Raw genomic sequence first — 16799 nt, 5'->3', positions numbered from 1 at the left:
TAATCGCATAATGTGCTAGTATGCATTGGATACAATGAACAACATGGTTTCCACCTAAACATAATGGTGTCCTTATGACTGTGGTGGGGGAATTCGAGAGAAAACTCATTTGGGCCTCTGGAACCCTTAGAACAAAGCCCTCCAGCGGCACACTATCACCGCTGACAGGGCTTCCATCTTCACCTGGTCTTCGGCAGTTTGATTGGCCGAGACGTGAAGACGTCACTCCAGCGCATGAGACACGGTCGCGGCACAGCTCTCTCAATGGACAGCATGCGCCAATGCTTTCACTGGCTGTTAGTAAATATCTCCTAATCAGTGACGTTTAGGAGATATTTACTGTACATTAGGGTAAGCCTCATTTTAGGCTTACCTGTAGGTACAAGTAAAGAATTGGGTTTTACTACCACTTTATAAGCTGGGCATTGACCGTCCCCTTGTACACTATAGTACCCTTCCTCTTGTGGAGCTCACTGATGAGGAGGACAAGAAGAGGTACATGGGCAGGTTAGTATTGTCTTCCCTCTTCTCACAAGATAGAAAAGTTGAACTGGTTACACAAAGACCTTTAAAACCAAGCTCCATACTTATCAATTTCATTTGAGGTAATCACTCTAGGGATTGACCGATTATCGGCAAAGCTGATATATCGAGGGCAGATATGCACTTTCCCCAATATATCGGAATCGGCCCCTGAGATTACCGATATTGGCGATATTTCGGGAAAGTGCATGTACCGGAGTGATGCCTGCAGCTAGAGGCATCAACCCGGTACCGGCGTCCATAGCCGACTGTTGGCTGTCTTGTAATGATAACCAATGCAGCTGAGAAGCCGCTCGGCTGTCATTACAAGGAGCGGGAGGGGATGTCACCCCCCCCCCTCCAGCCGCCTGGGACGGGAGACCCGGGCATCCTACCTGCACGACCGCCGAAGACCCGATCAAAGCCGCATTCGGCTCTGATCGGGTCTCCATGTAAAAACCCAGAAGTTATGACATCACTCTCGGGTACTTGCGCCAAATTAAAAAAAAATAATAGCATTCAAAACAGCAAAACTTGGCGTTTTGAATGCTTTTAAGTGCAGAGGAGGGGTTTGGGGTCTTTTAAACCCCCAGATCCCTCCACAAGAGTACCTGTAAAAATAAATAAATAAAATGTTTTAAATGTCCGAAAATATAGGCAGAGATCGGCTGATACCGATATGCGATGACCAAAATATCGGTACCGGCAATAAAAAAACGATATCGGTCGATCACTAAATCACTCATCAGCTAACACCTAGGAAAGTACCTGAATACCCAATCCTCACCTTCTTGTGTAACTTAAATGGGATCTAGCAATTTATGGCCACCCCAAGAGACCAGATGAGGGATGCTTCTTTGTTCCAATGGGTCATTTTAGATCTAATTGGATTTAACACGTGGTGTTTTGCGTTTAGCACTGATTGTTTGCTACCTTGTGTATATAATTTTATTGGAATATTCATTTATGTGGTTTGCGCTGATTATTACACATTTTTGTTAACATGTACTTTGACAGATCACAGCTTTCAGTACAAATCATTTTTTATTTGGTTATGCTTTGTGGCATGTATACAATTACCATGAACAGAATGTTTGGTGTAGGTGTACTAGAATGGCTGTATCACTTAAGCTGGCCATAGACGGTTTGAATCTTGGCCAGTTCAGCAGACAGATTCAAACCACGTATGGGCAAGGCTGATTGTTGGATCGATTTGGGTACAACCAGCCTGTCGGATTTTAAGGTTGTTTTTAGCAACTATAGCCACCAGCAATAATCACTGTTTTCTCCCAGCAGGGATAGCTCCCAGTGCGAAAGAAAACAAGTATAGGGTGTATCCTGTCTCTTTGGATTCCACCAATATCAACTACAATGCAATTAAGCCTTTAGAATTAGGCCTTATACGAACCTCCAAGATTTATTAGAGGCCAGAAGCAGCTGGAACGATGCATGTGTGTGCACACAGAGGGTCAGTACACAGCTGCATTGATGGCCGTGTCTGCCCATCGTCTCTGTTCTCCCTCCCCCTCCTCTCCCAGCTGGATGGATTTAGCAGGAGTTATTTCCCAGGTGAGGACTGAGATTCTCCAGACCAAAGGCAGTCACATCCCACGCCATACAGCTCCTCGGAGAGCAGCAATCCCATCAATGTCCTGACAGCTGCCTCAGCAGTCACGGCTTAAAGCATCAGTCCACCCAAGAGAACAGATATGAGTATATACTGGTGGATTGGAGTCAACCACAGGCTACTTAGGTGTCTTGTGGACTCCAGCAGAGAGATGATCCCAGCTAAGTCACTACAAAAGCCAGAAACAAAGTCACACTGCTGCTTTTCAATTATTTTTATCATTCAAAAATGAATGACAAACCCAACGCAAGAAGGAAAGAGCCAGATAATGGGCACAGCAGCTAGGCAGAGCCGGAAACCAAGATCAAGCCACCTGAGTTCACAGGGAGGCACATGAATCATCATTCCAATATCCACCTATATCTAGAATAATTTTTTTTTTTCCATCTACCTTAAAAAAAAAAAAAAAAAAAAGAAAGGATGCTAACCTTACCTCTTGCAAAAGTAAAGCTGCATATTGGTTATATATTTATGTACAGGAAACCAAGCTTGTTCTAAAACTGCCATTTTTTTTTCCTGGATCATGAGGTACAGACGAGGGATAGTAGCACACAGGTTAGAATTTATTTTAATTCTTCCACATGCGCCTGATTGTTAGAGGCAGGAGGCCTGCATAAGGAGAAGTTTTCGGTCTTTGTTTTTCAGAACAAAAAGGGTTTTCTTTTCTGAAATTATACTGAATAACAAATTAAATGCAAATAGAGAACCATACACAAAGCCATATACACAAACCCGTGAACACACAAGCAATTTGAATATTTCATTTCTCATTGCATGTCAGGAATAATCATCCATATTGTCAGGCAACTGAACAATCATGCCCGTTTCTGCACAGAAGTGGGGAATGGTTAAAGCGAAAAACATTAACAGAATGTGTTAGTTGGGAAAAATGACAACATATTGTCTAGGAATGAATCTAATTTATGAAAATGTGGAGTCTTGGCTCTCTAGTAAGTAATCCGCAGCGCCAAAATGCCACATTCTCAATAAATTAGGCCATGCATCAGCTGAATTTTGCAAGGCATTATTTGGACATATGCAGAACCAAGGAAGCAGAAACTACACTGTTGGTGGCTAGGATAACTCGCAAGTTGCAACACGAAAAAAAAATGTTTTAAATAAATGATATATATATATATATATACACATCAGAAACAAACAAACATACAACTCAAGGGCCACTTTATTTAATGCACATTAGAGGTATACACAGCTGATAATACTCTGGTACACTGACTGCTCAAACGATGCTTTGTTGGTATTAAAAATAAATTTCTAACGGCTTGAGGTCAACTTTCTTTTTGAATTTTTTTTTTTTTAAATTGAAATTCTTTCTTGCCCATTGAAGGAAAACAGGAATTATTAGACTGTCGGGTTCATACTGCCCCTACAGGAGAAATGGACACTAGCAACAATAAAATGGTAAAGCCAGCTTGTGATAAACCGTCTCAGGATAACGCCGCCCACTACCAACATGCTTTTGCCAGTGTCCTCAGCAGAGTGGACATGTTTTCTTCAGCTCTGCCTGTTCTTATTTCTGTTTGGAAGACTTTTCTTACCATCAGCAGCACTGGTAGATTCATGCTGGCTATATTTAATGCCTGATAATCCCTCCAGGCAGAACTACAGGTTTTCTCAGTCTATACTGGTAATCCTGACAGATCTGAACGTTTCCTCAGTCAGCTACAGACTGGATATGTAAATCCTGAAAAGTCAAGCAGTTCATTAACTATAGTGGTGTTCTCTTGATGACAATTCTACAGTGGCCAGTGACTTCAGTCTGTGCTCCAGTTCACACAGGATTCCAGTTTTCAGGTCTTTTTAGATTGATGTTCAGTTTCCAGCATCTGCACACTGCGGCAGCTTGACAAGAAAGAACAACAGTGGTAAACTGAAACCCTGAGACTGTCAACACAGATTTTTACAGGAGCATACATGCAACATGCTTGCTATACTAGCAGGTATACTTCCCATAAACAGACCAAGACGGAGCTGGACGACAAAAACTCACTGCCCACAAAATGGATGCTGGTAGCATCAGTGACCCACCTCCTGTATAGATTTGGTCCTCTTTACTGCTTCATGGGCAGATAATACTCTATGTTATGCATTATACACTTAGTTATAGGCTGCGTAAGGCTGAGTAACAGAGAGGTAAGAGATCGATGTCGCACTGTACTTGAGGAGTTTCATTAGTCTCTAACTAAAAGACAATCGAATCATCCCAAGTTCCAGGGTGCTGACTGGAAGAGGAGTTTCCTCTGACTACCAATTTCCTTGTACTGATGGGTGTTCAGAACTACTCTCCAGTCCAACAGGCTGTTATCCATTGTGAAAGCCTTCCAAGACTTGGGAGGAAAAGGCTTCCCTAACTCCAGCGCCCAGTTGGAAATCCATCACGCAATAAAGTCTGGCTTTGGTGGTCAGATTCATGGGAAAGTTCAAGGACTTGTTTGACTCACGCGGCCACAATGTTGCAACAGTCTGGTGTGACACTGAGCCTCCAAGGAAGCAACCACAAGCGCCAAGACCCTCATGCAAGCATGAAATGTGGGCATCCATTGGGTCCAGAGGGTCCTGGTATGAGAACCAAGGGACAGAAGTTTGTCCTGAGGCAGAACGGTTCAGGACAAGGACATGTCCAGCCTCAGACCCAGATACTCCAATCTATAAGATAGATCCAGTGATGACTGGCTGAGGCTCCAACCAAGACACAGCAGAGCCTGTACTGTCTCTTGGTTAACAGGGAGAGGAAGGATTGTTTTTTTAACAGGAGATAGTCCAGGTAACCCCCAAACATCAATCTCTTGAGAATAAATCAAAAGGCAAAAAAAACTTGGCAAGCAGCTTGATAAAAAACCCAGGGGATCATGGACAGTCCAGTGGGAAGGGTTACCAATTGGTAATGCAGATCGTCCACTGTAAAATGCAGAAAATTTATTAGGTGGAAAAATTGGAATGTGCAGATAGGCTTCCTGGATGTCTTTAGAGGCTCGTAAATTCCCCGGAAAGAGGAAGGCAATGACTGACACAAAGCTGTTGAACCCCTAGAAACAAACAAGAGTTTTTTCATCCAGAATGGGCCAAACTCCTTCACTTGGTTTTGGAACAGTAAAGAGGTTTGAGTAGAGTCCTGAAAGTGTTCTTCCGTTAGTACAGGGGTAATGACTCCTTGATTCAAGAGCTGTTGGACAGCAGCAAGCAGATCTGCCCACTGTGATGGGGAAGGAGACAGGTTAAGGGGCATGAAGCACGGAGGAGGCAGGGTGCAAAACTTCAGCTTGAAGCCCCTGGAAATGACAATGTGAACTCAGGCATTTGAGATTTTCTGGGACCAAAAAGCCAAGAACTCCGACACATGTCTCTCTATGTTGTGAAGTGGGGGTGCGCCATTACTACGAAAAGGCCTTGGCTTGTTTAGAAGGCCATGTCTTTTTGAAAAAATAAGTTTCTGTCTTAGGACTAGTTCGCACAAAAGGTATAGCTGCCGGAGAGGTAAACTGCTGCAGTTTCCTCTCTGGCAGTGGTTCGTTGTGGCTGCCGTAAGGTGTGGGATTCAGTGTACACATGGTTCCTTCCCCCACCCCCTTCATGGCAGTGTACAGAAGTGCGATGCAATGCTGTATAGTGACATGCGATCCTGTACAGTGGGCTGCAATAGAATACAGCATGTCTGGATTTTATTGCAGCTCCAGGCTGCACTGCACTGTGAATGGGACCCAGAAAACAATTTACACTGTAGTAAAATGCCGGTCACCGCACTATGTGTAAATACAACCTTAGACTTGGCATTGGAAGACTGAAAAGGACAAAAGTAACCATTCCTATCTACAGGAGTAGAAGACGTACTGAAATAGACGTGAGCTTTTTATTCTTGGAGAGGAGAATACTCTTACCCACCAGTGATCACCTGGATAAGGAGTTTCCAGCAGGGGAGTCCTGCTGACCAGCCAAAGCCAAAGGAATCTATGCATGTGTACAGAAAGGCCGCTCATCCTGGAAATCTGATGAGGTATGTCCACCAGGACCATTAATGTAGTGAAGACTGTAGGCAAAAGGTCCAGATGACTATGGACAGAGGGTTCACTAAGGATAGAGCTTGGATTCCGGGCAATACGTTTGGTCCAAAAAGCAATGGTCTGATAGAATGCCAAAGACACAACTGCAGGTTGCAAATCAGGGCCTGCCAAAGTGACCACGGTCTTAAGGAGGGCCTCTAACCTTTCCATATAATGGGTCTTTAAAACAGGATTATCTTCCACAGGGGCTGTGTAGAGGTAAGAAATGGCACACTCGACCACTGGAATCACAGAAGAAACTTTACCTAATAGAATTTTTTAGGGTGAAATGTTTTGGAGGAGAAAAAAAACAAAAATCTCTGCGTGAGGCCAGTCTTCATATTGCACAGGCTTACATATACTCACAGGCATATTAGATCTTACACCATGCCTCTCCTCTAGTACCATACCCGTGGGCCAGATCTGCAATAACAGAAGCCTGCTGGAAAAATTGCCACTTTTTTACATGACTCTGGACCATCATGTTGCAGCCTTTAGGGCGAGTGCCCCTTAGCGCTATAAGAGGGCACACAATCCTTTTTCAAAGGGCAATGAAATGCGCATTGTGCTCTCTACCCGGTCAGCTTGGATGAGCTCAGTGACGAAGAAAGAAAGAGAGAAAAAGAAAGAGAAAAAGAAAGAGAAAGAGAAAAAAGAGAAAAAAGAGAAAAAAGAGAAAAAAGAGAAAGAGAAAAAGAAAGAGAAAGATAAAGAGAGAAAGAGAGAAAAAGAGAAAGAGAACGAGAAAGAGAGAAAGAGAGAAACAGCACACCGCACATGTGTGGGCCATCAGGAAAAAGGATGGCTCTCCCTCCTATAATGCTATTGGGTTCCTGCCCCAATGGCTGCTCTATCACAATAGTAAGGCTGGGTTCACACATATGTGGCTGCGGGCTCATGCCTGGGTTCCGGTGCGTCCCTGTTCAAGGTGCAAATCCGGTCCGAAGTTTTGCCTAAATTCGCACCTGAACTGGACCAAAAAGACGCACAGGACTCTTTTTAAATGCCAACCGCGGTCTCCCCGGACCTGTGTTAACTGGCTCCATTGAGAGCCGGTACCACTTGCCTGTAAAGCGAATTGGATGCGGGGAAACCTGCATCCAATTTGCATATATGTGAACCCAACCTGAGAAGGAACACAGCCATGTATAGCAGTGGCAAGTTCTTTTTTGGGAAAATTCTTAAATTCCAAAGTTGGCTGTATGCAATTCGTTTTTAAGAGGCCTAAATTTGTGTCAAGCAAACAATAGCAATGCCATTATATGGCCACCAGCCAGGATAGGTTTGGATTCCCACTGTCTGCACCATGTTCTGACCCTACCATCAGCATATCTTAGCAGAAATTGAGATTCATAAGAGCAGGCAACAAAGACCGCCTCACAAATATTCAGACAGTTGTATGCAATTGGTGGATGAAAGAAAGGGGCCCCTACCTGCTATGAAGCACACACCATCCGCAGTGAGGATCCCCAGACCCCAGGCAGGCAGCACAGGTGTTATATCTCTGACAGCTCTCTACGGGAACACGACTGACCTGTGGAAAGACCGATAGCAAATGACAATCACCTGACCCATTCACTTTGTAAAGAAGCCATTTTAATTGCTGGATAGGCAACCTACAGGGTATCGGACATAATTTTCTCGCCAACAGTTGTATTTTCATTACTGAAAGCAATAAAAAAAAAAAAAAAAAAAAGAAGATTCTTATAGTTCATAACAGCCAATAGGGTTCTCTTGTTAACATCTCGGATATATGGGAGACTTGATAAAAAAAATAAAAATCTGAGGGCTTCTAAGGGGCAGAAACTATGGGAAAATCTCACAGCTAGAGTACTAAGAGGTCAGGTGATATCCACCAAAATTGAGATTTCAGTTTTTGGGTGCAATATATACATTTCATTTGAGTATGGCGGTGGCCCATATGTTTTTTTTTTACTTTGTTTTCTCACCTGTTTCTCACTCAGTATGTATACAGATTGCCAGTCTGGACTGAACACCATATCCCGCAGTATTGGTTTTCCTGGCACCACCACAGCAGTGTCATACAGTACGGCATCTGCAGGGCTGTCCACGCGAATCTGTCACAGCAAAAAGGAGAAAAAGAAAAAAAAACAACAATGAAAATGCGTGCCCACGGGACACTGAGGCTTTTGTGTGCTCAGTCACTGTACACAGAATGTCTCGTGTCCCTGCTAACGTCTGCCTATTCATTCTTCGCCATCCTCCAACATGACAAACATCATTAGTATAAATGACTGTGAAACAGACTGTGACACATTTCAGGGGGTTCAGACACAGAGCAAGAAAGGGGGGGGGGGATGAACTGTCTGAGGGCTGGACACATACAATTAAAGCCTGCCTGACCAAAGATTGGAGTTGGTAATCTATGTCATGTGTGTAGGAGTTGTAGAAAATAAGCGTATCAAGCAGAACATGCTGAAATCCTTGTTAATGGACCTTGTATATGCGTATGGGGGGCAGGGTGGATTTAATTTAAATCACTAGTAAAAAGACTTAATTTAAATCAACTCGATTTAAATCATAATTTTTAAAGAGCAACTGTCATCTCGGTCCTGCAGCGGCTCCTCCCCTGACCCGCTGTTGACTCTCTGACAGTCCCATTCACTTTAAGGGGACAGCTGGTGATGCGGTAGTGACACAAGGTGAGGGACGTGGGGGCAGCAGGTGAGTGGATGCCCACCAACAGGCGCTGCCATGATGGATCTGAAATGACAGGTGCTCTTTAAATTTAAGGACTCATTCTTGCTGGTAGTTAGAATCTTTATTATTTGCAAACAAAATGAAAAATGTCCTATTTAGAATAATAAGCTGTCAGGTTAGTAAAACAACGAGATTAGAAGCAATTCAATCATACAGTTTGTAGTGTACATAGATTTGCAAAACAATGGGATAAAGGATGAATTCCTGAACTTTGTTTTACTGTGAAATTGTGTGAATGCATCAATGCAGTGCATGTTATCTCAGCTTGCATTCATTAAATGAGTTTACCAAAAACGTATACATTTCAGAATATACAACCTTATGCTACATAACTAAGCTCCATTTCATGCTGAATAAAACTAAATTATTAATGTATCTCAAATTGAAAACTATCTTTAGATAGATTTTTACTCCAAAAGCATTTTATTAAAATAAATTTGATACATTTAAAAAGAATCCGATTTAAATTTTAAAAAATACAATTTTTTTTAAAATGTTTTTATCCACCCGATTTTAATATTTAATATGTGAAGCTGTAAGACTGCAGAGTGATTGCACATTGCTGTTCCTCTCTCAATCAGTGGTTTTCAGTGATTTAAAGCAAACTTCCAGCATTTATCTCAGCAACTATTTGATCATTTAGTATTTTCAGGAGGTTAACAATGGTAGTCCCTTCATTTCTTTAATTTTAATCTGAAGGTAGCCCATACATTATGCACTTTTTTTTATTCAACCAGCTGGTTGTATGAAAGATAATGCCTCGATTCCCCCATCCAAACATTCAATGTGAATGGGTGAATCCCTCCTGCTATGGCATTGTATTCTAACATAGGGAGCCTTCCCCGCCATCAGAACACAATGATCAGTGTTACCAGCTATAGCCAGCGGCCCTAATTGTTCCAGAAAAACACAGAAGGCTAGCGATAGACAACTTGATCAATAGATTGACTGTGTACAACCAGCCTGCCCATACATGGGTCAAAATTTGTCCTGTTCCCAGTTGAACCGGCCGAGTTTCGATCCATATATGACCGGCTTAACTCTAATTTATTTGTATGGAAGGATTCGAGGCTTTGTGGTGGTTTTAAAAACAGTCCAGTGCAATTTCAGCCCATTCTTTTGAGTTGCACAGGAATGCAGACCATACTCAGTGCGATTCAGGTGTCAACTGACCCAGCTTGGTTCGCACCTGAGCAGATGCGACTTCATGCAATTTCCAATTCAATTATTTAGTTCCACTGCAGTGCAACTTGGTGCGTTTTTGACAAGATTATCATGCTGGTGTGATTTCAGCAGAGGGATAGAGGAGGAGAATACTTGGGAGGGAAAACACACCAGAATCACATAAAAAAATGCATGTACATGTGATTTCAATGCATTTTCATTAGTCTAAGGGACAAAAAGAAAACAAAAAAAATTGCAGTGTGTCACTTTGATTAGGGGGCCCCGTGGAACCCAGCTTACCTTAGAGAGGATGGGAAATCCCAGGTCCCTCTTATGTGTAAGTCACTCTGTGTTTATTAGGGACACAGGGTGACCAAGGAAATGATGGACAGCTACTTAATGGACACAGAATATGGCTTGGGTTACTTCAAATGGGACAGTAATATTTATGAACAATATCTCTTAAAAATATATGAAGACTATTCCTGGTTTGTTTGATTCGGAACATGTTCATTGAAAGAGCTGGTCACATTGGCCTCTGTTTCATGTTCTTCAATGTAGGAGACGGACAGTCTTTTACTGGTGGTCTCCTGCTATTGTCTGTGTATTAAGGTGTGATGTGTTTACACTTATAATAATGTGTATTGTACACTTCATGAGCTCTATGATGGCAAGTCTGCTAGTTAATTAGCTAAAATTAATTAAATCACTGTCATCTATTAGTTGCTAGTGGGAAAGTATTATACGGTTTGTATTGGTTGTTCCTTAGATATGTTAATTATATTTCTGTACACAATTTCATCTGCAGATGCACCAGGTTAGGCACCTGACCTGGTGGGGTATATATTCGGTGTGAGTTTGTTCAATAAATGTTCCAGATCTTATACAAGCTATTCTCGGCTAGTCGTTACCTGGTGAGGTAAATATTCGGTGTGAGTTTGTTCAATAAATGCTCCAGATCTTTCTTTTGTTCCAAAGCTATTGTTGGCTAGTTTTGTATGGGGGCGGCTAAAATATCTTATATCGATGTTCAAGACGGAAGGAAGCGGTTTTCTGATGGACGCACACAAGCACATAGTGGGTCGCGATTCTGTTACAGCGTGCATCTCACCAAAGTCACACAGGTACTTTCCCTAAAGTTGCAACACAAATGAATTGCACTGATGTTAACGGGCACTATTGAAATCAATGTGATTTCAACTGTCATGCGATTCTGTGCAACCCAAGTCGCATCTGAAATAGCACCAATGTGAACCAGGCCGTAAATGCATTTACAGAAGAGTGTTTTCTTAAAAAAAAAAAAAAAAAAAAAAAAAAAAAAAAAAAAAAAAAAAAAAAAAAATCGCAACAAAAGAAGTGGATTTTACTATATCATATTTATCTCAGAGTTTCAGTTGACAAAAAACAACCAACACAAAACGAAAAAAAAAAAAAAAAAAAAATTTGAGATATGCTAAACAGAAGATTACATGGTAGATGATGGTGTTACTATGGTAAATTGTAGTAAGAAAGGCATCGGATAATAATCCAGTAGGCTTTTGCCCCCAGGTTGATGAGGCACATCCCGAAATCATAAGGTATAATGTTCATGTATATTAATACATAGCAATGTGTGTGCATGGGAGGGTGAGGGGCTGAAGAACGCATGATTAGTGAAAGGATAACAAGACAGTACAAAGCCTCCTCATCGTTAGCCATTGTCATGTGTCTTGTTGCCCGAGGCCTAGTATAACAACGCAGGCCTCAAAGAGGGTCGGGCTTTCTGACAGCCTGGCTTCATCCTAATGATGGCATAAAAAAACATGACAGGAACTTTAAAGTGCAAATCCCGAACAATAGCTTTCTAAATTCTAGGGAAGCAAAAACAATTTGAGGAAAAGGCACCTTTCCATAAAGTGGTAGATATAAAATTTCTATATATCGTTATACATACATATGCACTTTTACAAAACACACATCATATGCCTACGTAAGTTTAGGCTTTGAGGCGATTTGTTTCATTCTTTTTAATCAAAACTATACGGTTTTTGAAGAGAGTTGGCTGTCTGCAGCCATTTTGCACTGAGATCAGTTGGCGTTTGCAATCGCAGATGGCGAATCAGTAATCAAAATGATCAAACACCACATATGAACAGAGAAAGAAACATTGCTTATGCAGTTTTTTATTTTTCATCAAACTTGTTAGTAAAACATAACTGCATGAAATGGTACAACACCTTCAAAATAAAGGAAATGTTTCTATTTCTGGAGATTTAAGGCTAGGTTCACACATGTCTGGCTGCGATTTGCAGTCCGGAGTCTGATGCTTTTTTTTCATGGGTTCAGATGCAAATTTTTAAACCGGACCCAAAATTTGCACAGGATACTTTTTTAAAAGCTGACTGTGGCCACCCCGGACATGTGTGAACCAGCTTCACTGAAAGCTGGTCCGGTTCACGTTATGCAAATTGGATGCAGTTCAAAACACATCCAATTCACATATAGGTAAACTGAGCCTGAGGCTACATTCACACCTGAGCGTATCATTTTCAGGAGTTTGTTTGGGCGTTTTCAGGCGTTTTTTGCAGGCAGTTGGAGGCAGGCATTGACATTGGGTGTAAAACACACTGTGCGCCCTGTGAGACTCTAAACGAGGCCGCAGAAGCTGTCCCAGATTCCCAGTGCGTGGAGGCGCTTGGCGCAACATACGCAATGACGTCACAGCAATATCAGTAACCACCTGAGGCCAATTCCGATATATCGGGGAAAGTACATATCGGCCCCTGATATATCGGTGTTGCCGATAATCGATCAATCCCTATTAAAAACTCCCCTCAAACGCCTATGCACAAGATACAATAGACAGCACATAGTGCTGTTCACACTTTTAAAACATGAAGTGTTAGCGTTGCTTCAAAATGAAAGCCTCATGTCGAATCAGGAGGCATTTGAAGCCTTTCAACGTCTCCCATTCAAGACTAACGATTCGCAAATGCTCCCGTGCGGTCACGGACCCCCCGCGCGTGTTAGCGGCGGACCTGATGTCCGCCGCTCACTCACGATCGTCCGTGACAGCGGGAGAAAGGCAGGCGGCTAGTGTAAACAAGCCGCCTGTCATTCTCCCCTGTGTAGAAACAGTGATCATACGGTTCTACTATGTAGGACCGTTGATCACTGTTCCTACACCTCAAGCCACAGCCAATCAGTTAGAATCACGCCCCTAGGGACACACACAGCCCCTCCCTCTCAAATAAAGTTACCCCTTCACTACCAGTGTCATTTTACAGTAACAGTGCAAATGTATAGCACTGATTACTGCAGTAATGACTGGTAACCCCAAAAGTGTCATAAATGTCAGTCAAGGGTCCGATCTGTCCGCCCCAATGTCGCAGTACCGCAAAAAAAAAAAAAGTCGCAGATCGCCGCCATTACGCGTTAAAAAAAAAAAAATCTTTCCCTTTGTTAGTAAACGCGATAACTTTTGCGCAAACCAATCAAAATACGCTTTTTGCGATTTTTTTTTTACCAAACATATTTAGCATAAAAAAAATTGGCCGAAAATGTTAAAAAAGTTTTTTTTACATTTTTTTGGGGAATTTCATATAAAAAAAAAATGTGAAAAATATTGTTATTTTTGCAAAATTGACGCTCTTTTTTTGTTTATAGCGCATGATCAAAAAAAAAAAAAAAAAATCGCACAAGTGATCAAATACCACCAAAAGAAAGCTCTGTTTGTGGGAAAAAAAGGACGTCAAATTCGTTTAGGTACAGCGTCGCACGACCGCGCAATTGTCCGTTAAAATCACGCAGTGCCGAATCGCAAAATACCCCCTGGTCAGGAAGGGGGTAAAATCTTCCGGGGCTTAAGTGGTTAATAACTGTAAAGGAATACGCATTTGTGAAGCAGTTTTAACGCACCTTAACATTCCTCAAACTCTTCAGAACTGCCCATAGGGCATTGGGGAGCATTTTAAATCCTCATTAACGCTTGTAAAAAGCCTAACGCCCATACTAAAGCTCATTAAAGCGAGTCTAATGCCCATACTAATGTTATAGGAGCTTTAGAAATTTAGGCAAGTGTGAACAAGCCTCAACCCTGAAATCGCTACATCTACAGGCATCCACGATCTAAGACTAACCTACCTTACCCTGTAAAGTAGAAATCGCTATACATCCTTTTCTGAAGCTGCTCCTGTCCCACGCTGAGCTATCAAGGGCAGTTTCGCTGGGGAGGCAGGTGCCAATGGAAGCCTCATAGTAAGTCTATGGGTGACGTAATTTCCCATTCATTTCACAGCCATTGTCGGCCGTGTCTTCTACAGGGCTTCTGCCGCTGGAGACCGGATCGGATCTGCTTCAGAAAAGGTATGTATACAGCAGAGGCGTAACTAGAACCTTCAGGGCCCCGATGCAAGAAACCATGAAGGGCCCCCCCGGGACCCCTGGCCGGGGCCCTTTCCTTCAACCCTGGGACTCTTCCCACTGATCCTGGGGCCCTTTACTCTCGTTGCGGGGGCCCTTTATTATGATCTTGCAGTGGGACCCTTTCACAAGTTCTGCAGTGGGCCCCCTTCCTGCCATCTTGGGGCCTCCCCACGGTGGTGGAATGCCAGGGCCCGGTCGCAAGTGTGACCTTTGCGATCCTGGAAGTTCACCCACTGGTGTCAGTTTATTTTTTGGTATTTTAATTGTATTATTTTTTTATCATTTTATTTTATTTTTTTACACTGTCACTGACTATGACTCTGTCCATTCAGAAAAGGAAAGAGCTGGTAAATTACATATTTACCGACCCCTACCTGGTTCTCTATTGTGACACATCCCCTGCAGCAGCCGTCAGGAGAGGGGAGGGAGCACAGTGGGGGGGGGGGGCAGGGGAGCACACAGGGGCCCAGAGACAGCAGAACACAAGTGAAATGGATAGGAGGAGTGGCGGGGCCAGCATACAGAGGAACCAATCTCCTCCATTTTCCTCCTGCAGCTACAAGAGGAAAAAGGAGGACAGTGATTTCTCTACATGCTGCCCCCGCCGCCCCTGCTATCCAGGTATACAGGGGAGCCACATGGGCCCCCTGGAGCATGGGGGGCCCAGTTGCGATTGCAACCCCTGCAACCCCTGTAGTTACGCCCCTGGTATACAGATTTCTTCTTTATAGGGCTAGATAAGACAGCGGTAGATTATGGATGCCTGTAGATGTAGCGTTTTAGTGTTAGGGTGGACTTACCCTTTAAAGCGGTTGTAAACCCAAAAACGCAAAAAAAAAAAGAAGAAAAAAAACCTGCAAGACAAAGGCATAATGAGCTAGTATGCATCGCATACTAGCTCATTATGTATTACTTACCTTAGAACGAAGCCCCGACACGGACCCCCGGACATCGCTGCGGGCGCTGCCATGATCCCTCGCCATCTCTTCCGGGTTCAGCGGCTCCGGCGCTGTGAATGGCTGGAGCCGCGATGACGTCACTCCCGCGCAGGCGCGCGGGAGTGATTTTCCGGCAAGCTCCCGGCAAGCAAAACTGAAGGTCCCCCCCGGACCTTCAGAGCGCATGCGCCGCTCGCGTGAGCAGCTGCATGCACTGCAAATATCTCCTAAACCGTGCCGGTTTAGGAGATATTAATTGAACCTACAGGTAAGCCTTATTATAGGCTTACCTGTAGGTAAAAGTGTAAAAAAGCATGATACTACCGCTTTAATTAAACAAGGTGAAGTTATTAGCCGATTAGTTACCATGCACAGTTGCACCAGATTCTGAGCGCTCCAGTTTTAGTAAATCTCCCCCAATGTGTATGGAAGGCAGCAAAAAATCTCAGGTGCGTCCTAGTCATCCTCAGCTGCATTGGATAAAATAAGTAGATACTGGAGATGGCCCTTCTATAGCAAACTGAATGCTGCAAAAAGTTGATTGCTTAACGACGGTGCTACAAATTGCATGGAATTTGAGACAAAGACCTTCTTTCATTGACATACCTTTTTTTTTTTTTCTAGCAACAAAAACTATCAACATTTAGGTGCCACAAATAGTTACAAAATTGCCTGTAACACTGGCCTTAGGACCTACGTCGCCATGCTTTGGGCTGGTGTCTGCAGTTGACCTCCTGACATGTTTCAACCGGGTTTTATATACCCAGTTTTGTATAGGAATGCAAAAATGGCTTGATGCGAAGAAAAGCTCACACACATTTCACAAAATCATCAGCATGAGTGACTCGTTTTTATTTAGAACAAAATAATCTCACCCATAATTGAATTCAGATAAGTGGGGTCTACTCATCTGAATATCCTAGAAAAAAGGGTGATCATATATTTATGTTAAAGAAGAATTCCAGGTAAGGATATTTTTTATAGAGTTACATTGGTCCAGCTTAGACGGATGTAAAAATGGTTATACTATACTTGGCTAATGATCCTGGACGCTGTACATCACTGAAGTATATAACCCTACCCCAGTGCTCATCACTTGGTTTCCGGGGTCCCATGCCGAGCTTCAGCCCTGCGGCATTGTGAGCACAGGAGGTCGGCTGCTCGGCACGAGCGCCATTCAGAGAATGCTTTGCATGAAACATGATGCCTTCAGCTTAAGCCAAACAAAAATAAAGCTGCTTTTTTCAGTTTTCCAAATGTGTTTTCACAACATCTGTTATAAAGCAATTAAAATGTAATTGTTAGAATGTGCTAGCTAAAAAATATGTGATGCAGCCCACTGGGGAAATCTCACTTGGGAGGGCT

The 16799-nt window shown here is 42.9% G+C and overlaps 1 protein-coding gene across 1 annotated transcript in view; it reads right to left on the bottom strand.

Annotated features, from left to right (window-relative positions):
* The window catches only part of PLXNA3 (plexin A3), a 272276-nt gene that overhangs the window by 125369 nt on the left and 130108 nt on the right, over positions 1-16799 (bottom strand). The window contains exons 4-5 of the mRNA XM_082263582.1: positions 8157-8285; positions 7641-7741 (exon numbers count right to left, since the gene is read on the bottom strand). Of these exons, the coding sequence (XP_082119708.1) occupies positions 7641-7741; positions 8157-8285 (230 nt within the window). The remainder of the gene's footprint in view (positions 1-7640; positions 7742-8156; positions 8286-16799) is intronic.

The sequence above is a fragment of the Pelophylax lessonae genome, assembly GCF_965119305.1.
Source record: "Pelophylax lessonae genome assembly, chromosome: 7".
Lineage (NCBI taxonomy): Eukaryota > Metazoa > Chordata > Amphibia > Anura > Ranidae > Pelophylax > Pelophylax lessonae.
The sequence above is the reverse complement of the archived record's forward strand: the minus strand, read 5'-3'. Positions and strand labels throughout refer to the sequence as shown.